The sequence below is a fragment of the Psammomys obesus genome, unplaced genomic scaffold (assembly GCF_907164565.1).
Source record: "Psammomys obesus unplaced genomic scaffold, mPsaObe1.curated_primary_1811, whole genome shotgun sequence".
NCBI lineage: Eukaryota > Metazoa > Chordata > Mammalia > Rodentia > Muridae > Psammomys > Psammomys obesus.
Genome location: NW_026596158.1, coordinates 1,381,630 through 1,406,132, shown reverse-complemented (window position 1 = coordinate 1,406,132; position 24,503 = coordinate 1,381,630). Strand labels below are relative to the sequence as shown.

Genomic DNA, 24,503 nt, shown 5'->3' with positions numbered 1-24,503 from the left:
ACACTCAAGAAGCTGCCATTGAGGCCCTCATCTCTTCCTCTCCAACAGTGATGGAGAAAGCTGGGTAGACCCAGGTGGCAGGACCACCCTTCAGACATGTCCTGGGGTCTGAGCAACATCACAGCACCAGAAAGCTCACCCTTCAGGAACTGCTCCCTACACGCTCAGGCTGATGTGATTTGGTCACTGTGTGTTCCGTCATCATCCTTTACACACATGAAGAGCAGAGACCAGCTCAGCCCATGTGCTACTGCACTCTGGCTACATTCCTTTGAGATTTGCTCTTGAAATGAGCAGTGCTATAGACAAGACCCTAGGCCTTTTGGGTGGCAGGCAGGCTCTCCGCCACCGAGCCATGCCCGGCCCATCCTCTGAGTGCCGTGCCTGTCCGCCGTGCTCCGGACAGTGAGAAGGATGTGAGATACACTTTTCCCCTCAGAGTTCACACATTTCAGGAAGTGGGCTGTGTGCCTGGTAGAATCCGTAAGACAGTAAAAGGCCGGTCATGGTAGTTTACTCTTGTCATCTTAGCACTTGGAGGGTGGGGGCAGGAAGATCAAGAGTTCAGAGCCAACGCTTGAGAGACTGCTCAGTGGTAAAGAGCATTGACTGTTCTCCCAGAGGGCCTGGGTTCAATTCCCAGCACCCACATGGTGGCTCACAGCTTTGTATAATTCTACTTCCAGGGGATGGGGTGCCCTCTTCTAGCTTTCAAAATACAAAGAGTTCAAAGCCAGCTTCAGCTACGTAGTGAAAGACATGTTGCCCCCCCAATCTGCCACACTCCCCCCCCCCCAAGAAAAACAAAAACAAAACAGGAAAAAAGAGACGTAGGTAGAGAATGCTGCGTGATGACTGACACAGTCTGCGCCTGCAGCCCAGGGCAAACACAGCACTTGTGGGCGAGGTAGACCAGATGCCTGATTTCAGGGACGGAGGAGAGACTGAGCATTGCTGTGCCCCCTGTAGCCTTGGTGCACAGGGTTTCCCCCTGGAGTCTTTATAGTGCTCACAACCCCAGTGACATCTTCATTGCCCCGTTACACAAGAGAGAATGGGCGTTACAGGAAACTTACCTCCGAGACTTACAGCCAAGTCTAGGCCTGGTTTGTCTGAATTCAGAGCTATTGGGAGGAAGCAGGGGAAATGGGACCGGAGGAGGAGGAGGAGGTTGGCAAACATCTTAGTCAGGACCTGCTCTGGGGGCCTTTCCCTGGAGAAGCACATAGCTGTCTGAGTGGCCCTGGGTCAGAACCAGCCTGGGGGAGCTGGTGGAGCAGTCCTTAGGAGGAGCTACAGTGTAGGTTGCTTTTTTGTTTTTGGTTTGGTTTTGTAGTTATTTGGCCTCAAACCCTGCTCTCCCTGCCTCAGCCTCCTGAGTGCTAGCATATAAGCATGTGCCACCACACCCACATGGGCTGCATTTTGAGTGATGGGTAAGTGGTGGTCCCACTGCAGGGCCACAGAGTAAGCAGAGGCATGGTTAGCTGAGAAACAGCAGTATGTGAACAGGAGGGTCGTTGCCTTCCTGGCGAGAAGCTCTGCATGGCAGCAGGGCTGGGCGTCTGGGTCTGGCCACTCCAGCTGCCCTCCTTCGCCGAGTCCTCGCCGTAGGTTGGCGTGTTTGTCTTTGTCTGGAAGGCGCCTTGTGCTGAGTGTCTGAATGAGCAGGCCTGCTGGCGGTTGTCAAAACACATGACGCTTGGCCAGAGGCTCCATGGAAGCCCTTGGCACCCGTGTAGCTTTTGCTTACACCCCAGGCATGGAATGTACTCTTGCATGTCCCTGGCGGGTTGACCATTTCTGTTCTGGGGGCTCCTAGGAGAGCAGAGGCTTGGGTTTTCCCAGACCTTGCTGTGGGAGGGAGAGGGCCAGTTCCCCAGAAGACGCCTGGACTTGTCGGTGTTAACTGATCTGAGCCGCTTCTGCGGCACGGGTAACGCGCCCCAACTTGCAGGAGCTGGGTGGCCCTGCATTGGATGTTCTGCCATCGTTTTCAGGGTGGTGGGGTCTGGGACTGCAGCGTCTTGCTTTGTAGCCTTCCACTCCAGAACTCGTGCTCTCACCTTCTACCTGATCTTCAGAAGTTTCTTGGCTGTGGCTACTTTCCACTTAACTTCTTCCAGCATCCCCTAATGCGCACCCATTTTCAAGATTTGGAAGAGTGGACCTTGTAGGGAGACCAGGGTGTCTGACCTGTAAGGTAGCAAACTAAAGGACAGAATTGGTGCTCAGGGTCCTGGCCTTACAGCAGAGGGCTTGGCTGCTGGGCTACCTCAGCTCCAAGAAAGGCCAGTGAGCCTTGATTTGTAGAATGCTTTTCTCAACCAGGAGCTTTCTTGTCCTGGGTCCTATCTGGCCAGTAATAGAAAGGTCACTGCTAAGTAGAGAAAGCCTGTGCCCTCTCAGGGCTATCTTCCCGGCGATGCCTCTGTAACTAGCTGCCTTCCTGGATGGTCACTTTTAAGATCAGGGAAAAAGGTATGTAGCTGGATGTGCTGCCAGGCTTACATAATCTCAGCATTTGGGAGGTAGAGGCAGAAAGACCAGGAGCTCAGTGCTGTCCCTGAGGCCAGTCTGGGCTACAGGAAAGAAACCCTGTCTTAGGGTGTACTGGAGAGTGGGGGGTCAGTACTGCTTGGTAGAAAGTCCTGATGCTGGCTTACCCTCCATCCCTCCCCTGTTCCTTTTCCGTAGACCTTCACGGCCTGGTGCAACTCCCACCTGCGGAAGGCCGGCACTCAGATCGAGAACATCGACGAGGACTTCCGGGACGGGCTCAAACTCATGCTTCTGCTGGAGGTCATCTCAGGTGAGACTCCCGGAGCCCTGTGCAGCCCACCCTGCGCTCTGCCCAGCAGGCGCCGACACCCACAGTGGGGCAGCTTCAGCCTGTGTCTTAGGGCTGGAGCGGCTTGGGTGGCTGTAAAGATCCCCCACCTGTCTTCTCAGGGGAGCGGTTGCCTAAGCCAGAGCGGGGGAAGATGCGAGTGCACAAGATCAACAACGTGAACAAAGCCCTGGACTTCATCGCCAGCAAGGGAGTCAAGCTAGTGTCCATCGGGGCAGAAGGTGAGCGGGGCGGAGGCCAGCCAGCTGGGCTCCTGACGTGGGGCTCTTAGGGAAGACTCCGTGTACCGCATGAACACAGGAAGCTTTGCGGGTGGTGACCAACAGCAGCTGCTACCCGTGGCAGCATGGGCAGCCTCTACAGCCGTAAGGAGAACTACTGTGCACCAGGGGTGAGGAGGAGCCCTGTGAATTGGCCCCTGCGCTCACGACCTAATTTATGTCTGTCAAGAGCATCCCTGCCTGGTCCGTATGGTTAGAAGGAAATACAAGGAGAAAAGGGGGCTAATAGCCTGACCAGGGCATTGGAACAGGACGTGTGAGGTCAAAAGTCCAGAGCTCATGGCTCTGACACCCAGGACCCCTCCGTCCTGAATGGATTCCCAGATTTGTGCCACCAACTCCAGCCATTCCCTCCTGGAATATCAGCTCCTTGGGGCCCTGGGGTAGAGTTCCCAGGCTCCTTTGATGAGGCGAGGCCCATAGAGCCCAGAAGGCTGCCAGCAGCCTGGGCTCCCAGCTCTGCTCATTAGTCAACACAGAGTTCCTCGCCCTGACATTCATGCTGTCCCAGCTTTTAGAAAAACAAAGAAAACTAATTGCCGTTCATGACAGGGCTGAGAATTTGGCAGGACCATAGGCCAGAATGTGCGCTTCCGAGTTCCAAGGCCCTGCCCCAGCCCAGGACCTCTAAAGAGGTCCCAGGCTTGCATGCCACAATAGAGGTAGGTGGTATTTGTTTAAAAAACCAAAACCCCGAAATTCAGTCAAACCCAGAGATTTTGTGTCCTCGCATGGAGCTTCCAGCCCTGTGCCAAGGCAGCTGCATTTGTTTGGCTCAGGCACTTGTCTGTAAATAGAGGCTGAGAGGGGGGACCCAGCTTGCCTTCCAGGCTCCACTTCATGTGGAGAAGAGTCGTCTGCAAACGCCCTAGGTGATTCTGTCCCAGTCCCGAGACAGGGTAGAGGGCAGCTTCACGAAGAATACCTGAGAACACTGGCCCTGGACCCTCAAATTGTCTCCAGGGTTATGTGAGAGGGGGTGGTAGTTTGAAGCACAGTTGCAGGTCACAGAAGCAGCTGGTGGATATGTCATGAGAGCCCTGTCTCCCAGAGCTCCAGCCAGCCCGTGCCTATGGCAGCTGTGCGGTTGGGCATGTCCCCTGACTGAGGAAGCCTGGCCCTCTTGACATTTAGCTCAGTGCCCTGCTTGGTATCTGGATCTGTAGCTGTGGGTCCTGGGAAGACAACAGGCACGCCATCCCCCTGCCTCCTGAGGCTCAGGTGGTGGAGTGCTTGCCTAACAGTGTGCTGTGAAGGAGCGCTCAGCGGGCTACCTGCTCACACAGAGCAGCTGTAGGCCACTAGGAGGCAGCCATGCCCAGCTGTGCAGGAGCTCCTGTGGGTGGTGGCAAGGAGATTGGAACTCACCAAAGACCTACTTAGCCTTGAGTGCAGGCTGCTCACAGAAAGGTGGAATTTTTCCGTAGTGATGATGACAAGTGAGGAGCAGGGGCCTAGGACAGTCTTCAGAGGGGCGGTCCTGACAGCTGGCCATTGTGGCTAGGAAACAAAGCCACAAAAATCAGCCAGCACCCGCAGGCTTCTAGCATCCTGCTATCCAGAGAATGTTCAGTGCAGCCTCCTGGCAAGGTAGGCTCTGCCTGGGGCTGAGGCGAGAAGCCTAGCTCTGGTTAACGGCCTTCTTGCCCATGCCCTTCTTCCTGTGTACAGAGATTGTGGACGGCAATGCAAAGATGACCCTGGGAATGATCTGGACTATCATCCTCAGGTTCGCTATCCAGGACATCTCTGTGGAAGGTAAGCCATAGGATAGAGTCCCAGCTTGCTGAGGGCCCCCTCTCCCATAGCCCTTCCTGGTTCCAGGTTACCCTAGCCTGCAGCGCAAACTCGGAGTGGAGTTGGACCTGGCTTCTTTTCTTCTGCTTCACACATGCATTGGGGGCGTGTGTCCTGGCCTGCTTCGGCCATCCAGGACTGTTGCCACTTCCACCTAGCCCACTGTGTGTGTATGTGTGCCACAAAATGAGAAAGGCCGCGAGGCCGGTGTGTGGGGCTCCTGGATGCTGGGCCACCGTGCTGACCAGGGTAGCTGTGGCCCTGTCTCCATAGGACTTTGAGTGTAAACACAGCCAAGTTACTCAGGAGGGAAACAGTACTTGTTGGAAACAACCTTGAGGCTAGTCTCCAGGGCTACTCTCCACGTGGCCTAGCAGCCAAGGTCAGGCTAGTCAGGACAGGGGAGTAGATTCAGATCCTGTCCTTGTCACTTTCTGGGGGAGTCCAGTGACAGGGTTTTTTGGAGCTGGGCTCTGTGCTCTGTGTGCCAGGATGGGAGCAGCTGCCACTGCTGTCGTCAATGCAACCGTTGTGATATCTGCTGTCTTTCCTCGGGCCTGAGGCTGAAAGTCCTAGCCAGCTTGGGCTGCGTTCTGAGGTTTACTTTTGAGCTCACCTTTCTGTTGTTGTGTGCTTTGCAGAGACCTCTGCCAAGGAAGGGCTCCTTCTCTGGTGCCAGAGAAAGACAGCCCCGTATAAAAATGTCAACGTCCAGAACTTCCATATCAGGTAGGCATTTCCCCACACCTAACTTCATCTCCCATGTTTGCACCCTGGTCTGTGACACAGCCAGCCTCAGTAAGTCCCTGGCCTGCTCTGGGCACCAGTGTGCCCACTGGAAAGTCCTCTGTTGAGTAAGGAGACTGAAGTTGCTCAAAACAGCTGCTGGCTTTCTAGCACTTCTTCTCAACCAAGATGCCCCTCAGTCAGGCTCGCTCCTCATCTGGACATTTCAAGAGGGGCCAGTGCATAGGTTACGATTGTGCATAACTTAAAAGAATGTCTCCCCAACTGCCAGGCCAGACCAGGGCGAGGGCGGCAAAGGTTAGATGTTGTTAGTGTAAACTGAAGGAGATGGGGTCTGTGCCATGTGAGGCCAGAGCAGCAGGGCTGTTGTCAGCCTGCACTACCCCTCCACACACACACACGCACACACGCACACACGCACATACACACGCAGTTAAACTCATTCAGTGCATGGCTTTACCATGTAGCCTCTGGGACAGGATCCACAGATCCTGCTGTGTCCTTGGCCTCTCTAGGGAACCCCATGCTGATGTCAGGGCCTTGCTTATGGTGCTCTGTCCTTAAAAGTTCATGCTTCCCCTTGGTGGCTGTGCACAGTGTATTTCTGCTGCTGCTGCCTGTCACTCCTTGAGTATCAACAGTGTGCCTGCAGCTTCTACACACAGGGGCACAGCAAGAGCTCTGCCATAGGACTCACCTGCCCTCCAACGGAAGGGCAACCCAAGCACAGAGGCCATACCACTGATTCCAAGTAGTAAGAGGGTGGGAAATGAGTGACTGTTCTGAGCAGGTGATACAGAGGTCCATCCTGGATGGAACCGATGCTTACAGGATCTCAGGATGTCACTTGTGACTTTGTAGGGATTGTTTTGCTCCACAGAACTTCAGGCCACCCAACATCCAGGCACTTAGCCAGCCCCTGGCCTCTGCCTCCATGATTGGGTCAGCCAGGATTCAAGGTCTCACCCACCTTTCCTAGGGTGCTGTTTCCTGGTGCCGGCCTATCCTGTTCTGTAAGTTCTTGCCGCAGTGCCAGGCTGCTCAGGCCATCTCAGTGGCCAGTACTTGTCACATGTCAGGTTCTGTGCAAGCATTAACTGCTCAGTCTTCATAGCAGCTGTGAGGTGTCTGCTGCCTTTATCCTTACTGTACAGGCATGGAAACTGAGGGAACAGTCCTGTGATCTTCTCACGGGCACTCAATCAATGCCAAATCAGTGCCTCACACACACTAAGCCTTCTGTTTATGGAAATTAATCACTGCTGTCGGCTCACAGGGACTATCGGGACTCCCAGGGCAGCAAGGAGCCACTTCATAATAACCTTTGCCTTCTCTTCCAGCTGGAAGGATGGGTTGGCCTTCAATGCCCTCATCCACCGGCACAGACCTGAGCTGATTGAGTATGACAAGCTGAGGAAGGTGGGTATCTCTGGTCCCGACCCCCAAAGGCTGCCCATTGCGGACCTTCACATCTGAGTTCTTCGCAGCTGTGGAAGTTGGGAGAACCTCCTGCTAGCTTTCTCCTGGTCACTGGCTAACTCTCGCCTCTTGGACATCCTTGGGCACTGTCCCATCTCCCTCCGTGGGCATTTTAACTGTCTGGGCTATTTTAGGGACTGGGCTGTCATGCTTGACCTTTGACCCCATTTCTTGACCTTCTGAATTCTAGAAATATTCTTCCTTCCAGAGGAGGGAAGGGGGAATTTCAAATCTTCTCAGTGGCCACCATTTCCTGTGTAGAGTTTTGCTCTTATTTGCTTACACAAAGCTGAAAGCCTGGTCTCCTGGGAAAGGCAGGGAACCATGTCCCAGGCCACCAGCCACCTGTGCCAACATACACAGTCCTGTGGTCTCTCAAGCCTGAGCCACACCCTCAGGTTCAGAGCACAGGGTTTAACCGAGCCTGTGGCTGGCTGGAAATTCTATGAGACGTATGTGCCTGCATTTCTCCAAAGATTAGGTCTGTAGTCCAGCTTTGGGCAGGAATGGAACTATCTAGGAGGCCTGCACAGCACACGGAGATGAGAATTTCTAAGATACTTTCCAGCCCTACTCCTCGGGGCTTCGCTGTCTCAGGCTAGCCTTTTGCCTTTTACAATTGCCTGGGTCCTGCTCCTGATGGAATTCTCTGTTTATCCGCCTGCCTCCCCAGGATGATCCAGTCACCAACCTAAACAATGCTTTTGAAGTGGCTGAAAAATACCTCGATATCCCCAAGATGTTGGATGCTGAGGGTGAGTACCTCCCCTGTGTTCAGTCAACACCATGGTTCCTGGGGCCTCTCCTATCTGTCTGGACCTAGCTTTGGCTGGGCTCCACAGTCATCAAAGCCTAGGGGAACCTTGGGGAGCTAGCTGGCCGAGTCAGGATGAAAAGCCGGATGAACTCGGTGGCCAGAGCGGTGCAGCACGAGCCAGAGTTGGCCAAATGCAATCGGAGTGGCAGGAGAGGGAGGGAGAGCTTCGAGGGTCAGGTTTTTTGGTACCACTGACTGTCTAGACTCACAGAGGGGTCAGGGAGGCTGAAGAGGGCAGCTCCTGGCTTCCTGTGAACAGCCCCTGGCCTCTCTCCTGACCAGCCAAAGGCCTGGGGTCTGGAGCCTGCCAAAGTGGAATGTTGTTTTTTCCTTTTTCCGGCTTTGTTCCATTTCCCAGCCAGCTCCACCCCCAGCCAGGACCCATGTCTCTGGCCTCTGGTGGCCGATGGAGTTCAGTGTCCTGCGCCCCTTGAGGCCATTCCCACGGAAAGGAAGTGGCTTCATTCCAGCTCAGTTCCCACAGCTTTGGCCTTTCCTGAGACCATGGGGGGAGGTTAGACTGTAACAGTCGCCCAGCTGAACAACTGGTGTTGAGTCATCTTAGAGGGTCTTTTCCCTGGCTTAGTTGTGGCCTTAGGAGCCTGTGGGTCCTAGCAAGTGACCTCACCCCTGCTTGGGCCATTTAACCCTTGTTGTTCACTTACAGACATCGTGAACACAGCCCGGCCCGACGAGAAGGCCATAATGACATATGTGTCCAGCTTCTACCATGCCTTTTCAGGAGCGCAGAAGGTACCGGGCAGGGCCAGGCAGCCCTCCTCGCCGCCACTGCCCAATGCCACTGCTGCCTTTCGCCTCCCACGCTCACCTCATTTCTCTTGCAGACGGCAGTGGCCTCTCTTGGACTGGAAGCCTGCTCCCTCAGTCCCAGGCATTGCCGCCTGTCTAGTCCTTGCACAGTCTGTTGAGGGCCCACTATACAGCAGTCTGTTCGGGCAGGGAGAACACAAGCCAGTTCCTGCTGCAGGGAGGCGCACTTCTAGTGCGTGAGACAGGCCGTGCACGCCCAGTTGTTTGACCTCGGAGTGTGGGGGCCAGGGGCCAGGGCGCTTTGGTGGAGACTGCTGGGCCCCAGCTAGCTGGGCCGTGAGGTTGCCACGCTGCAGGGCAGGGGTGAGGCGAGTGCAGAGGCTCAGGCTTGGGGAGGCCATGACTGGAGAGGCAGGCAAGGGCCGGAAAGGAGAGCTGCAAAAGGCAGCCGCTGTGGGAGGGTGGCCGCTGCCTAGGGTTGGTGGTTAGTTTGTTTTGTTTTGTTTTGCTTTGTTTATGCATTGGGTATTGTACCCTGTGCATGCTGCATTCCTGCCTGGACCTGGAATTACAGATGTCTGTGAGCCATCATGTGGGTGCTGGGAATCAAACCTAGGTCCTCTGCAAGAGCGACAAGTGCTCTTAAACCACTGAGCCAGCTCTCCCGCCCTTTTTTGGAACTTTTATTTTATGTGTGGGTGTTTTGCTTACATGTATGTCTGTGTATCACATGTCCATGTTCCTGGTGCTCAGGGAGGCCAGGTGTTGGGCCCCCTGGAACCAGAGTTACAGATGGTTGTGAGCCTCCATGTTTGAGCTGGGAACTGAACCTGCGCCTCTGGAAGAACAGTCAGTGCTTTTAACTGCTGAGCTATCTCTCCAGTTAGGAGTTTTTTATTATTTGTTTGTTTGGGGTTTTTGTTGTTTGTTTTTTGCTTTTGGGGTTTTTTGTTGGTTTGTTGTCGAGTTTTTGAGGCAAGGTCTCATGTACATATAGCTCAGCTAGCTGTAAAGTCCTGATATTCCTTTTGTCTACCTCCCACGTGCTGGCCATATGCTACCACGTGGGTTTTTGTTATTGTTTTCTTCCTCTCTCTCTTTTTTTTTTTTTTTTTTTTTTTTCCTGAGGCAGGGTCTCTTGACTTAGCCCTGGCTGTCCTGGATCCCTAGAACTTTGTGTTTACAGAGTGTTGGATTGCCAGTGTGTGACAATATGCCTGACTCCTTTTGGAGGCAGGATCTTACTCTGTAGCTCCACCTTACGGCCTCCTGAGTGCCAGGGTTCTAGGTGTGTACTGTGGAGCCCAGCGTCATTAGGTGTGTGTGCAGAAATGGTTGGTAGTTCAGGTGACATCCTACTCAGGCCTTGAGAAGACTTTAGTCACTTAAGTTCTGACTCTTCTGCCCCCAGATGCAGCTGCTTTCAGGAAGTTTAGTTAGCTCGTTTCGATGGACTGTTTTGATGTCCTTCCGCACACCTTGGCGTGTCCCCGGCTCTGAGCGCCACAGGCTTCCAGTCCAGAGCAAGCGCTATTCTTCCCGCATGAGCCTCGGGCCTGCTGGCCACCTCCCTCCTGCGTCTTTCACTCTCTCCTGTCTCTCTCTCTTTCTCTCTCTCTCTGCACAGATATTGTAGGCACTCTGAGGCCAGATGAGAAGGCCATCATGACTTACGTATCCTGCTTCTACCACGCTTTCTCGGGGGCCCAGAAGGTGAGCCAGGGTGGGAGACCCCATGCTGCCGTGGGCTCAGAGGTGCCCTTCCTGTCACATTCACGTCAGCACTGCAGGCCCACACACACCTGGGTGCAGCCTGTCTGAAAAGCCCGGGGCTGTCATGGTCACCCAGTAGAGTCGCCCGGACAGTCTTGCATTTGAGCACAGCCACCTATGGTGAGTGGTGACAGCTCTGGCCACAGGCAGGGAAGTAGAAGCCCAGATCACTGTAGATGGTAGCGCTGCGTCTGAGCCCTTGCATGCTGGGACCTCTGCTTCGGGGCCACCTGCCTGTAAGCCTCCTTTCAGGAAACTTTCCTGCCCCAGTGCTCTGGAGGCTCCTGAGAGCAGGCTACCTCTGGAGCTGATGCAGGCAGGCCAGGTAAACACGACTGTTCTGCTGTGAGTCTCCGTGCACCCTGCTACCCTCACATCATCCCCGTAGCTCCTGTCAGGGACTCACTTCTAACGGAGGTCAGGGCACTTCTGTGCCCTCCTGATCTTGAAAAGTGTTCAGGAAATAGCATAGTGTTAGTGGCCCAGGTGCTAAGGAGAGATGGGTGCTTGTTTTGGGAACATTGACCTCATTGGCCTTCTCCAAGGCCTTTAACCTGCCTAAGTCCCAACAAAACTCCTGTGTACACCACACCACAGGGATAGAGGCAGTTAGACCCATCTGAAGGGAAGGGAAGCTGAGCTTCAGAAACTGCATCTGCTGTTTTCTGTAGACTGCTGTCTTAGAGCCTGACATCAAGTGGGGACCTCGCCGTGGGGAATCCGCCCAGACTCTGCTTTCCCCCTCCTTTTCCCCATTTATAAGATGAGAATCCTCTTGCTCCTCACAAGGTCATTCCAGGCATGGAATAATGAACTCCAGGGCTGAAGACAGTCTGTGACACAGCAAGGCTGCCCAGTTTTTTCCAGCCTTCCCCCAAATGGTCACCTTTCAGAGCCTTCTCACTTACCCACCCAGCATGGCTTAGATCTTGTATCTAGAGTGTTCTGCTGGGGCCCAGGGAGGACGTGGCGCCCCCCCCCCCCCCCACACACACACACACACAGCCTGGTAAGGAAGCTGCGAGGGAACAGGCGGTGATGAGCCGGTTAACAGCATGAGCACTGTTGGACACACCAGTGTGGGCCTTGCAGCCTCCTGTGTGTACTTCCTCCTTCTGCCTGGAATGCGCTGTGCCTGGAGCTGACCTTGGCTCTGGTGGAGGGAGGCTCTGAGGGAGGGCTCAGATGAGTCTCTATCAGGATAGTTCAGGGCAGAGCAGTTGCAAGTCTGGGGACATCTGGGCTCGGGAAGTCTGTGGTCAGCCTGTCTTCTGAGGTAGGAGGTGTTGGCCTAGTCTGTGCAGTGAAGAAAGTGGGGGATCCTACTAGATTGACTTTTCTCATCAAATAGTGTACCCCTAAGGACACATTTTACTGTTTCATTTCCCAGAGACCTTTTCAGTCTCTTCAAAAAGTGTTTTCTGGGTGATTCAGGCCTGGCGTGAGAGGGCCATCTTCCCTGTGTCTAGTCACCAAAGCATTCACTCTTTCTTTTCTTTTTTTAATTTTGATTTTAGTTTTTGGTGACAGGGTTTCTCTGTGTAGCACTGGGTGTCCTAGAACTCTTATCTGTAGACCAGGCTGACCTAGAACTCACAGACATCAACCCATCTCTGCCTCCCTAGTGCCAAGATTAAAGGCACGTGCCGCCACCACCTGGCTTACTCTCTTCTTTTACCCACTAAAATCCTGAGCACTTAAAATGCCCCGTGCTCTAGCAGGGAAGTCGAACACCTCTGACTGGCAGCACCCCAGCAGAGAGTAGGCTAGCGCATGGGCTTCCGGCAGTGTTATTCGGTTAGGAGCCAGAAGCTGTGACTCTCCCCTCTGGAACAAGCCTTGGTGCCAGTCCCGGGTGCTTCCTCCAGCATGGTGTGTGGTGGGTAGCACAGGTTTACATCCCTGGAGCTGGCTCCCAAGTGTCCTCCTCCTCGTCACTCTGTAGACCCTCCTCACTATCTCTGTTCCTGTTCTGTTGCCGTTGCAACTCTTCCTGGACCTTTTCTGTGCTGCCCGAAAGGTACCTGCCTCCCTTCTCCTGTGTGACGCTTTTCCCTCTCCCAGGCCCCTAGAGTTCATGGCCAACTCTCTAGATCTGTCCTCCCTGTGCTTCCCTTCTGCCCTCCAGTTGTGACTTGTGCCCACGTGAGCTCCTGAAGTCAGCCACACCACTGAGTAGGAGCCAGAATGGGTAGAGCATGCACTGAGCGTCTTGAGCGGTGTTGGCTTGCGAGGAGGCCCCGTCAGTTCATAGGCCCAGTGCCTACGCAGTCCTGGGCACTAGAAGCCTGGTTCTAAGCAGGGGCTCGGGTCTTGCCCTCCTTCTCAACAAGACCCTGGGGACATGGCCCCTCAGGGCCATCTTACTGGACATGTGCTTCCTCTCCTTTCCCTCTTTGGGGAGTCTCCTGTGGGTCTTGGACAAGCTGCTTTCAAGGGCCCTGCGTGCTAGGAGGGAGGGCCCCAGGCCCCAGGCAGCCCTGACTGTCTGCCTCCACTCCAGGCTGAGACTGCTGCCAACCGGATCTGCAAGGTGCTGGCTGTGAACCAGGAAAATGAGCACCTGATGGAAGACTACGAACGCCTGGCCAGTGACGTGAGTGTGTGCCCCGGGCCCGCCAGAGTGAGACACAGGCAGAGAGCTAGAGAGGTGACGGCTGTTATGAGCACTTGTTCCTCTTCCAGAGGACCTTCGTCCGATTCCTAGGCCCCTCGGCCACAGGGCACACAAGTGGCACATGGGCATATGTGCAGGCAGAGTACCCATACACGTCAAATAAAATATAGAGGTTTTTTTCCTTTTGCAAGGAAGGAGAGCAATACACAGGGAGGCAGGAGAAGTAGGTGGAATCTTACGTAGCCCAGGCTGGCCTTGAACTTCTGGTCCTCCTCCCTGTACCTCACAAGTACTAGAATAACACACAGTATTTTGCTGTGAAAGCAGATGTAGTAGAAAATATGAGGTGCAGAACTTTTTTTTTTTGGGGGGGGGGCAATCAGCATACCAGATAGCTCTTGAGTCCGAAGCTTAGGTTCATACCAAGCTGTTCAGATTCAGCTTCCAGAGAACGTGACTGTTGTTCGAATCGTGACTCCTGAACCTGAGCCCTCCAGGTCACTGGTTTCAGAGGCTGAATGTCGGACGTGGATGTCCCCGAATGTTAAACGAGCACTCCCCCTGAGCTGTATCCTTAAGCCCAGGCCTTGAGAGTGCCTGGACTAAGTGGCACCTTGTGCCCAGTGCAGGATTTTAGAGTTTATACTGCAGGGCTAGCGCTGGGAAGCAGTTCATTGGAAGCAGTTCATAGGGAAGCCCCAGAACCAGAGGCATGAACAGAAAACACGGTGCTTCCAGCAGAGGCACACATTCCCAGAACTATGCTTGTGGGGTCACAGCAGAAATCGCGGAGAATCTGGGTCTGAGAGCAAGGCAGCACTGAGGACTGTGCTCCTGTATGTCCACATCCGTGACCCTGTGAGCTGGGGGGAGGTCCTGTCTGCACCCGAGCATCTCTGCAGTGGCCGTCATGGCTTCCTATGGGCCCACAGCTGTTGGAGTGGATCCGGCGCACCATCCCTTGGCTGGAGGACCGAGTGCCTCAGAAGACCATCCAGGAGATGCAGCAGAAGCTGGAGGACTTCCGAGACTATCGGCGTGTGCACAAGCCGCCCAAGGTGCAGGAGAAATGCCAGCTGGAGATCAACTTCAACACGCTGCAGACCAAGCTGCGGCTCAGCAACCGGCCTGCCTTCATGCCCTCCGAGGGCAGGATGGTCTCGGTGAGTCGTCCTCCCCCCTTTACAGGGCTCAGGGACACACTGCCAGACCACACTTGGGCATGTGCTTGGCTGGCATCAATGTAAGCCAGCCTCTAGGGCAGGGATGGTGATGAGTGTGCCTCAGGTTTCTCCACTGTTTCTCCTGAGGTTTTACATGCAGAATTCTCTGCACCGCCACCCCAGCCGTACCAGTGTGTGAGGACCATTTGAATCTCAACCCCCTAGTCTGCCAGGACTCCAGGGCTAGCAAGTGTCTGAGACCCTCTATAAGGAGAGGGACAACAGGTCTCACCTGCCTATTCTTGCTAAGATGTATTCCATTAAACCAAAGGACCCAATGCTTGTGCTACTGGAAAGATGCTCAGTGGTTAGGCATTTGCAAAGGCTGCAAGGTCAGGATCCGTGTCAGGCAGCTCACAACTACCTGTGGTGCTTGTCCCTGGGGAACCAGAGCCGTCTTCTGGCCTCTGTGGGTGCACGCGCGCGCGCGCACACACACACACACACACACACACACACACGTCACACACATAGCACCAGTCCATGCTGGCCCATGTAGACAAGGCTGCAAGGTAGGCTCAGGTGGTCCTTTCCACCAGCATCTTGTGAGAGCCCTCTCCCTTTTCTCCCCACAGGATATCAACAACGGGTGGCAACACCTGGAGCAGGCCGAGAAGGGCTATGAAGAGTGGCTATTGAATGAAATCCGTAGGCTGGAGCGGCTGGACCACCTGGCCGAGAAGTTCCGGCAGAAGGCGTCCATCCACGAGGCCTGGACTGATGGTATGCTTCCCATGTTCTCTTGCTCTCTTCTCTGCTCTCAGGTGTGTGAACATACAGAGTCCCTGCCCTGTGGGCCTGTGGGATCTGCCGAGTCCTAGCTGCAGAAACGCTGCTTTGGGTTTATGGAGCTGTCAGCAGCAAGGTGCTGTGCTGGCAAGGTCTCCCTTATGCCTTTATGCTCTGGCCTAAGATGGCCTATAAGTGAGCCCCTTTCTGGGTTGTCCAGAAACACGAGCCAAGGCTTGTCCCTTTGCCTGTGCACTTTCTGTGTCTCCTCTAAGAAGTTTCCAGCCCCAGGTTCAGCCCACCACGCCGTCTGACTGGGGTTCCACACCACGTTGGCCCAGGTGCGAAAGTCTATACCCAGCCGCCCCCTGCCTCCACTGGCAGATCTAGTCACTACCCTGTCCCAGCAGCCCTGCAGCTGCCTAGCTCTTTGGCTCAGGATGTGGAATTCCATCACATCCCTGGCTTTTGGTCAAGACCCACTCAGTCACTGAGATTCCAGATTCCCGGGAGACTTAAATCCCTCAGAAAATGCCCACAAAAAGCAAGACACGACACAACACATCCACACACAGCTGTCACTCGGTGGAGGCCCTGGGTTCAGTCCACAGTGTGGAAGCATAAACAGCTGTCCAGAAGACACCTTCCCCTGCCCAGCCTCCAGCCCTCCCCCCACCCCTGCTCCACAGGGAGCCTCTCAGTGATGTGGTCATATAGCCCAGCTGCAGCCAGATGCTGAGACGCTGGCAACCGTGTAGCTCACACACTGACCACCCTGCTCCTGCTCTCACATAGCTCAGCCCTGCTGCTGCCCAGAGCAGGCCAGTTTTCCCTTCTCTGCCAAGAAAAGAATATAGGATGCAGAAGACATGGTGAGCTGACCCCGTGAGGCTGGGTGCAGGCACTGCTCCTGCCCTAGAATTGCTGCTTCTTCACAGTGTTGGCTGTGTCACCATGTTGGCAGGAGGGGGCCCTCATTTAATTTATTCACTCATTCATTGAAGACACATCTCTAGCCAAGGTGGCAGCTCATGCCTATAATCTCTGTACTTGGGAAACTGAGGCAGGAGGATTGAAGTCAAAGGTAAGCCTGGGCTACATATAGGGCTCCAGAGCAGGCTGCAGTATGAGGTCCTGTCTTGAAAATGCAAACAAAATACCACACACGTGCCTGTGGATCTGAGCCACCTGGCTGGAGTTTCCCGGGGGGTGCGCCTCGCCCTGAGGGGACTCAGGCGTGTATACTTGCACTTCTAACTGAGGACCCTAAGTATGTAAGGAATGCCATGCCGCCCGTGCCCCATACTTAGCTAAGATGTCTTCTGCTGTCACTCTCTGAGTTTCCTTTTTTAAGATTTTCCTGTGGTCCTCACCAGATGAGCTGGAGTACCCTGCCTAGGGCTGCCAGAGGTTTGGCAGCTGTTCCATGAGGCTGTGGGTGTGGTAACCCCTCAAAGCTACTTCTCTGGGGATGCCTGGAGACGAGCTTGCACTGGAGGGACTTAGGATGAGCCTCAGCTACAGCCAGGCCCAATACTGGTGACACCTTCACACATCTGGCCCTCCCACCAGCTCTGAGTCCCTGGGCAGACCTGCCCATTCTCGTCCTGAGCCTCAGCCTGGATTCTGAGTTATTATTAAACATTGTGGATAGGCTGCCCTGGGGTGAGGGGCCCAGAAGTGGTGGGGCCCATGAGGATGCTTTCCATGGGGACTTGACCGACAGCCACCGAGCCCCACACACATCTCGTGGCTGCCATGTAGGACACACTTGCCATCTCCCTGCTGAGCAGCCGAGGCCTGAGTTTTCCTCAGCTGCTATTTCTGGTTCCCACCCTTGGGAGAAAGCAGTTTAGAAAAGGGAATTGCAAGCCTGCCTTGTGGTTAAGCCCTCCAGTCTGGGGCAGGGGTGTCAGGCCTGTGGAGTCACCACCTCTAGCCTGCTGGTGCCAGCTCTGGCCTGGGGATGGCTGGCAGTTGCTAGGCAGATGAGGCTGGGGAGATGGGGGTGGCACCAAGTCTTTCCATTCTTAGCCATCACCAAGATAAAATTCAGGATGGCCCAAGGCCATATAGGTACCGCTGCTGGCACTGCTTTACAGATGAAAGCTTGGCCAGTTGTTTACCAGGGGCTCTGGGTGCCTGTCCTGACAGTGGGCCTAGAGGCCACTGGAAACACGGCTCCTTGAGGAAGAAGTGGAGGCCTGACTGCCATCCTGGCTGGCATCTCCCTCCGTCCCCTGCAGTCCCTTAACTTACTGGCAGGCTGCTTGGGCTTTTGCTCTGGGCGTGTAATTAGCCCGGCTCCAGGACTAATAACAGTGTTTCACCCTTCAAAGGGTTTGGACAGCCCCACCCACTGTGCCGAGAAAGCCGGTGGCGACAAGACTGGGACAGGACCACCACCCAGGAGAGCTGGCTCTAAAGAGCTGGCACAGGCACAGCTCCTGGGCCCAGACTCCACGTCTGTCCCTTTCCTGATCCCCCTGGGCCTGGCTGCAAGCCCAAGGGCTCTCAGTCACTGTCCTGTACAGACGGGTGTCTGTAACCTTCCGCCTGGTGTCAGCCGTCCTGTCCTCCGAGTCTCCCACAGATACTGTATAGAGCACAGGAGTTACACTACAAAATCTGTCACGGGCCCATAAACGCTGAGTAGCCTCTAAACCTGCACAGAACTGCAGAGACTGGAAATGGGCTTAAGAGATCCCCCAAGGGGCACTGGGGAAGGTTGCAAGCGTTTCTAGGCTGCGTCCTCTGGGCTAACAGATGTGGACCGTTTCTGCCGAACCTCTCCCCTCAGACAGCTTGTCGCAGTTATTGAGGGGTGTCTCTGCCACCTGCAGGGAAGGAGGCCATGCTGAAGCACCGGGACTATGAGACAGCCACCCTGTCAGACATCAAAGCTCTGATCCGCAAGCACGAGGCCTTCGAGAGCGACCTGGCCGCACACCAGGACCGCGTGGAGCAGATTGCTGCGATTGCCCAGGAGCTCAAGTACGCATGCGCCCGTGGCACTGGCACCTTCAGGCTTGGGGTTCTGTGCCCAGCTCTCAGCCTCCTCACACACCCAGGAGAGCCTTACAGAAAGAAGTCTTCCACCCATACTGTCCACGCCAAAGAGAATCCTAAGGGACCCAGGTTCTCCAGCACAGGGATCACCTCTGGCTGCTTGTCCTGAGTCCTCAGGCTCTAGGGGCCCTCTCTGCCCAGCCTGCTACCCTGTGTGGCTCCACGGGCCCCTCCTTCGTGTGGGGAGTGCCAGCAGTACAGTGAGCTGTTGTTCTGCCTGCCTATTTCTCCTGATCAGAATACACTCACTGTACGGCCTCTAGACAGCCTCCCTGCCCCGCCCCAGTCACATAAATTTGTGCACACAGTACACTGTGCCTCAAGAGCCAATGAATGGGGCCCTTATTCTACCATTGCAGTGGCCAGCAGCAAGGAGGAACTAGAGAGTGAGAGGCCTAGCCTATTACTTCATGGAAAATCCACAGGCCCTAGAGGAGCTCCCAAAATAGCCGTCTGTTCAAAATAAGATCCTTGGCTGGATCTGTTCTTTCCAGACACCCCCACTCACTAGTCACCCTGGATTTAAGCATTTCTGCAAGGTCTTTCCACCTGTGGCAGTGGGGCCACAGGAGCAGAGCTGGCTTCCTCCTGCTTCCTCACTACTGTGGGCCACAGCATACTCATTTCCGTACCAGAGGTAGAACTAAGGTACTGGGACCAGTAACTTTGTTTCGTTCCACAGTTTTACTCTCTAGAGACCTGCTTGTCCAAACGAAGGAAAGCAGTGCAAAAGGCACTTTCATATTCGTGATATTAGGAGAGGCACCCTTGAAACATAGACTTAGAGAGTCAGTTAACTTGTTCTTCAGATACTAGGTCCCAGCCAGATTAGGCCTATTCCCCAGAGGCAAGGTCGGTAGCTCCAGAAACAGCATGCTAGACGTGGCCTTAGAGGCAGGAAGAGGGCTGCCCGGGCACCGTTCCATCGCCACGTATATGGCGGTATCACACACCTCAACAAGAATAATGTCAGCCCAACATCTCTCAAGCCTGTCAAGCAAGTGCCAGGAACACAGAACCCGTGTGTCATAAAGCTTAACTTGTGTTAAGAGATCAGCAGCAGTAATAAAATAGGAGAGCTAGATCATTTTTACTTTTTTCCCCAAGACATGGCCACACGCAGCTTTAGATGGATTTTGCATTGGGCCTTGTAGTTGGTCTCTGCTACTTTGTGGGTGGTTCTTTTTCTCGCCCTTTGTTCCCCTGGTTTCTCGTACAACTAGATAGGAGAGAAGGGAGATCCCTGAATCTAATTTCCTTCGTTTTGCTTCTTCTTTGACTACTAATGACCCACAATGAACCCTCATGGATGACCAGTAACCACCCACAATGCTTCTCGGGGCCCTAGCATTTATAAACCCTCTGAGAAGTTCCCAGAGATTGCAACACAAATCGCAGAATCTGCAGCTGGCAAAACCACGCCCCTTCTAGAGCACGAGGCAATGCATGGTCAGCTGCTGTGGACAGTCTGAAGCAGGCCCTCATCCCTACACCAGGGATTAAAACGAAAGCACATTCTTAGGATATTTCTGTGTTTTATAACGAAGCCAAAATTCCGAAATTGTTCACTACAGAGCATTTATAAATAGAACCTTTCAAGACAACCCAGACATGCCAGTACTTTCAGAATGCAGTAACCAAGACTACAGAAAGTCAAACATTGGCCAGGCATGGTGTAGCATGCCCGTAATCCCAGCACTCAGGGAGGCAGAGGCAGTAAGCTCTCCGTTGTGAGTTCTAGGCCAGGCTGGTCTACTGGGGGAGTCCTACACAGGCAGGGCTGTACAGAGAAACCCTGTCTTGAAAAAAGCAAAAAAAAGAAAAGAAAGTCAAACTTTGGGTAAGTGGGAGCACTGTGCCATTATTGATTTGCCTTTTTGTTTTATTTTGTTTGAGACGAAGTCTCTAGTGCATAAAGATCTGGAATTCTGTTGCTCAGTTGGCCTTAAATTCACCATGGTCCTCTGCTTTAGCATCCTTGGTGCTGCGGCTACAGTTAGGAGCCACATGCTGTCTCTGCCAGGTGTTGTTGGAATCAAAAGAGCAGCCAGGAGCCAGGAAAAGGGCCCAGCGGGTCAAGGCGTTTGCCTCCAAGTCGAGAGACCCGAGTTGGATTCTGAGATTCAGAAATTGGTGGAGGAGAGGCAACTTCCACAAATTGTCCTCTCATCTCCACACACACTCAATAAATAAGTAAATAAATGCAGAAAATTTTTAGAAAGAAAAGAGGACAGGAGCTATGTTCAGTGTTAAGAGTGTGGACCCTGACACTAGAGTTCAGCTCTCAGGGCCTACGTGTCGCCGCACACAATGCCTGTGGCCGCACTTCCAAGGTTCCTTCTGGCCTCCATGGGCACACGTGTCAGATTGCTCAAGTTGGTGAAGTATTTGTACAAGCGTGAGGAAGATTTGATTCCCTTATCCCTAGATCACATGTCAGGGTCTGCATGGTGGCCGATGCTTGTGCTCTCAGCCTGGGGAGTGGAGACGAGGATCCGTGGGCTCTGGCTTCTGTGACAGACCTTGTCTCAAATAGAAGGTGGAGAGGGTGTTGCCACACAAGCGTGGCAACCTGCGCTCCTTCCCTGGAGCTCACAAAAGGCTGTGTGCCTGTAACCCCAGCACCCCTAACTTCCCAGAAGTCTGAAGCCTAGAAACCTCAAGATGGGAGGGAGGCAGGAACCAAATCCTGAAAGCTGTCCTTTTACCCCACAAACGCACTGATCGGAATGAAATAGGGTTGAGGCGGGTGTGGAGGTGCACACCCTTAGTCTCAGTACTCGGAATGGAGGAGGAGCTCTTGAGTTCCAGGCCAGCCCGGGCTTTCCAGTGAGACTATCTAAAAGGTGGGATCCAGAGACGACACCGGCACTGATCTCCAGCACGGGCAGCAGCACAGGGTGGCCTGGCTGCTGGGCCCAGTGAAGGGCCATGCTGTAGTCAGTAGCCACAGTAACAGGGGCCCCAGCTCCTCCCACCCGCCTGCTCCCGTCTAGAGCAGAGGACCTGTGCGTGCCCCTGCCCACCTGCTGGTTCTCTTCACTGTCTGCTTCACAGTGAGCTGGACTACTATGACTCCCACAACGTCAACACGCGGTGCCAGAAGATCTGTGACCAGTGGGATAACCTGGGCTCCCTGACCCACAGTCGCAGGGAAGCCTTGGAGGTGAGGAGGGCGCCTGGTGCCCTCTAGGGATGTGGGGAGCCCTTGAGCATCTCCTCTCCAGCTGACCTGCCTTCCTGTCCCCGTCTGCACACTGCAGAAAACCGAGAAGCAGCTGGAGACCATCGACCAGCTGCACTTGGAGTACGCCAAGCGGGCCGCACCCTTCAACAACTGGATGGAGAGCGCCATGGAGGACCTGCAGGACATGTTCATTGTCCACACCATCGAGGAGATCGAGGTCCGCCTCCCCCCCGCCATAAGGGGCAGCCCCTCCCCCACCCCCGAAAGGCAGGCTGCGCTCCTTACTCCCCGTCTCCCTCCAGGGCCTGATCTCAGCCCATGACCAGTTCAAGTCCACCCTGCCGGATGCCGACAGGGAGCGTGAGGCCATCCTGGCCATCCACAAGGAGGCGCAGAGGATCGCCGAGAGCAACCACATCAAGCTGTCGGGCAGCAACCCCTACACCACCGTCACCCCCCAGATCATCAACTCCAAGTGGGAGAAGGTGAGCCAGCGTGCTCTGCCATGCCGACGGTGGCCTGTCCGGGTGGGGAGGCCGCCATCTGACCTCTGATGCACATCGCACAGGTGCAGCAGCTGGTGCCAAAGCGGGACCACGCCCTCCTGGAGGAGCAGAGCAAGCAGCAGTCCAATGAGCACCTCCGCCGACAATTCGCCAGCCAGGCCAACGTGGTGGGGCCCTGGATCCAGACCAAGATGGAGGTGAGGCCGCCCCTCCCCAGCAAGCCCAGGCTGCCTGTCGGCTGAGAGAGTCAGGTGGGCTCTAGGCCAAATGGTCCCTGTGGCTGCAGATTTCACAGCCTGGGCAGATCTGACCTCGGCTCTTACTGCTCAGCAGCCCCAGTGACCTCACAGGGCTCTGCAGATGAAAATGGTAATGTCAAGCAGGTGGAAGCCTGGCTAAAGACTGGCCAAGGGCCGGTTTGAGCCTTGACTGTCTGATCTGAGCCCGGAGCTGGATTGCCTTCCGCTCCCATGCTCTCGACTCGGGAGTCGGCATTCCCACAACAAACTTGTACTCTGCTAGACCCCTGTGAGGCCTGCAGTGTAACTGAGCAACACAGTCCTAGGGACACTCCTGACAGGCACAGTGTAGTTTGTCAGGCAGCCAGTAGCAATTCTACCTGCCCCCTCCCTCCTGGCTCAGTGTGCCAAGCATTGGAGAGCCATGGGCCTGGCCGTTCTACCAACAGCCAAGTCCTTTTTTTTCTTATTTTCTTACTTATTTTTAAGGACCAAAACAGTTTTGTCACAGGGTGAAGGTGTGTGTGCACTCAAAGAGTGATAGCAGTTGCCCAAGTCTCGTAGCCTGCCCCCCCCCCCCCCGAGTCTACAGTCACCGTCACCGAGCAGGGCCTCCTCACAGAGCCGTCAAGGGCAAGGCAGGGTGGACTATGTAAAGCAGACTCCCTGCTGTCACCAAAACTGCTGTGGCAGCAGCCGAGGGAGCAGGCCTTCCAGGGGGCACAGTGGCCAGGGCTGCTGTCCCTGTCGTCCCTGCAGGAGATCGGGCGCATCTCCATCGAGATGAACGGGACCCTGGAGGACCAGCTGAGCCACCTCAAGCAGTACGAGCGCAGCATCGTGGACTACAAGCCCAACCTGGACCTGCTGGAGCAGCAGCACCAGCTCATCCAGGAGGCCCTCATCTTCGACAACAAGCACACCAACTACACCATGGAGGTGCGGCGGGCGGGGGCGGGGCGCCGGGCCCAGTCGGGTGGAGGCAGGGGCACCGGGAGGAATTCTAGGCCAGCCTGGGCTACATACGGAGGGAGAGCCTGTCTCAGAACACCAAAGTTTAAGAAAGACACTTGACAAATGTTCCCTTCTAGAATGAGCTGCCACAGAAAGGGTCCTGCCCCCCGCCCCCACCCCCTGCCTCGGCACTTTGAGCCTCACTGGAGCAGCAAGCCCTGGCCACCTGGTGGGGCAGCCCACCAGAGTAAAGAGGGTTGCTGCGCTAGAGCCGGAGGGTCGATGGCACATCGCACTGTGCCGGCCCACGGTGCCACAGACCACCGTGGGGTTCCCGCCCTCAGAGGGTCAGTTGCTGAGCTTGACCAGCATTCTTCCTCAGCATATCCGTGTGGGCTGGGAGCAACTGCTCACCACCATTGCCCGCACCATCAACGAGGTGGAGAACCAGATCCTCACCCGAGACGCCAAGGGCATCAGCCAGGAGCAGATGCAGGAGTTCCGGGCATCTTTCAACCACTTTGATAAGGTAAGCCCCTCCCGCCATACTGGAATAGTGTGGCCTTTCCTCTCCCCAGTGTTATGTCCTATCCTACCCGCTCCATCTCTGCAGCCATCCATTCCATCAGCCTCTGTCCACAGGATGGTCAGGGCCCCGAAGTACACACAAGGCCAGGTGGGGAGGTTCCAGGACTCTGAGCCCCCCATATGTAGTTTTTTAAAATTTGGATCTAGACTGGTAGCTCCCTTAAAGAGATTCTGGGTGCTGAGTGGGACTGTCTCCAAATGACCTTTGACCCAGTACCGCAGCTGCTCAGCTTCTGTGGGTACCAGTGTGCAGCCTCTTTTGCTCTCCTGTAAACACTGAGGCAGGGAAAGGGCCCCTGTATCTTCGATCCCTGGCCTTGGTCCTCCGTGCTTGCCCCACTCTAGCCCCAGTGAGGCCATGGAGACCTAACTGCCCCACCGACCCCTGGCCACCACCTTGTCTGCATCACCTCTAACTGTGTTTCCCCATGTGTCCTCCTCCCCTGCCCACTGCATGTGGCCTGGCCCCTCTCCCACTTCTGTGGTCCCATCTGTGCACCACCCCTGTACGCCTGCCTTCGATGGGCCCACGCAGGACCATGGCGGGGCCCTGGGGCCTGAGGAATTCAAGGCCTGCCTCATCAGCCTGGGCTACGACGTGGAGAATGATCGGCAGGTACGCACCTCGGGGCCCGGCAGACTGTGGCATTAACTGCTCTTCTCTTTCTCTCCTCCCTCTCACCATCCCACCCCCACCCCGCCATCTTGTGCCGTCCCCCCGGCTCTCTTGCCTCCGTCCTCATGTCTCTGGACACTTTCCCCCTTACCTGGTCTTTCCGGGCCTCCTGTCTCCCTGCTTCCTTCACTGTCCTGTCTGTCCGCTGTGCACATTGGGCCTACTCTGGGCCCGGCCTCTGCTATGCCTGCGTCCTGGG

General features: G+C 55.1%; 1 protein-coding gene across 4 annotated transcripts in view; it reads left to right on the top strand.

Moving 5' to 3' along the window:
- The window catches only part of Actn4 (actinin alpha 4), a 66,298-nt gene that overhangs the window by 39,840 nt on the left and 1,955 nt on the right, over positions 1-24,503 (top strand). For 2 of the 4 annotated variants that reach the window (XM_055594767.1, XM_055594765.1), the window contains exons 2-19: positions 2,698-2,812; positions 2,953-3,072; positions 4,804-4,890; positions 5,571-5,658; positions 7,017-7,095; positions 7,829-7,910; positions 8,640-8,725; positions 13,020-13,112; positions 14,066-14,296; positions 14,932-15,079; positions 17,929-18,079; positions 21,212-21,320; positions 21,418-21,558; positions 21,644-21,826; positions 21,910-22,044; positions 22,846-23,025; positions 23,423-23,569; positions 24,164-24,244. In XM_055594767.1, coding sequence (XP_055450742.1) covers positions 2,698-2,812; positions 2,953-3,072; positions 4,804-4,890; positions 5,571-5,658; positions 7,017-7,095; positions 7,829-7,910; positions 8,640-8,725; positions 13,020-13,112; positions 14,066-14,296; positions 14,932-15,079; positions 17,929-18,079; positions 21,212-21,320; positions 21,418-21,558; positions 21,644-21,826; positions 21,910-22,044; positions 22,846-23,025; positions 23,423-23,569; positions 24,164-24,244 — 2,256 coding nt within the window. Of the gene's footprint in view, positions 1-2,697; positions 2,813-2,952; positions 3,073-4,803; positions 4,891-5,570; positions 5,659-7,016; positions 7,096-7,828; positions 7,911-8,639; positions 8,726-10,370; positions 10,457-13,019; positions 13,113-14,065; positions 14,297-14,931; positions 15,080-17,928; positions 18,080-21,211; positions 21,321-21,417; positions 21,559-21,643; positions 21,827-21,909; positions 22,045-22,845; positions 23,026-23,422; positions 23,570-24,163; positions 24,245-24,503 lie in introns of all 4 variants that reach the window. The other 2 variants (XM_055594766.1, XM_055594768.1) reach the window with 2 other exon arrangements.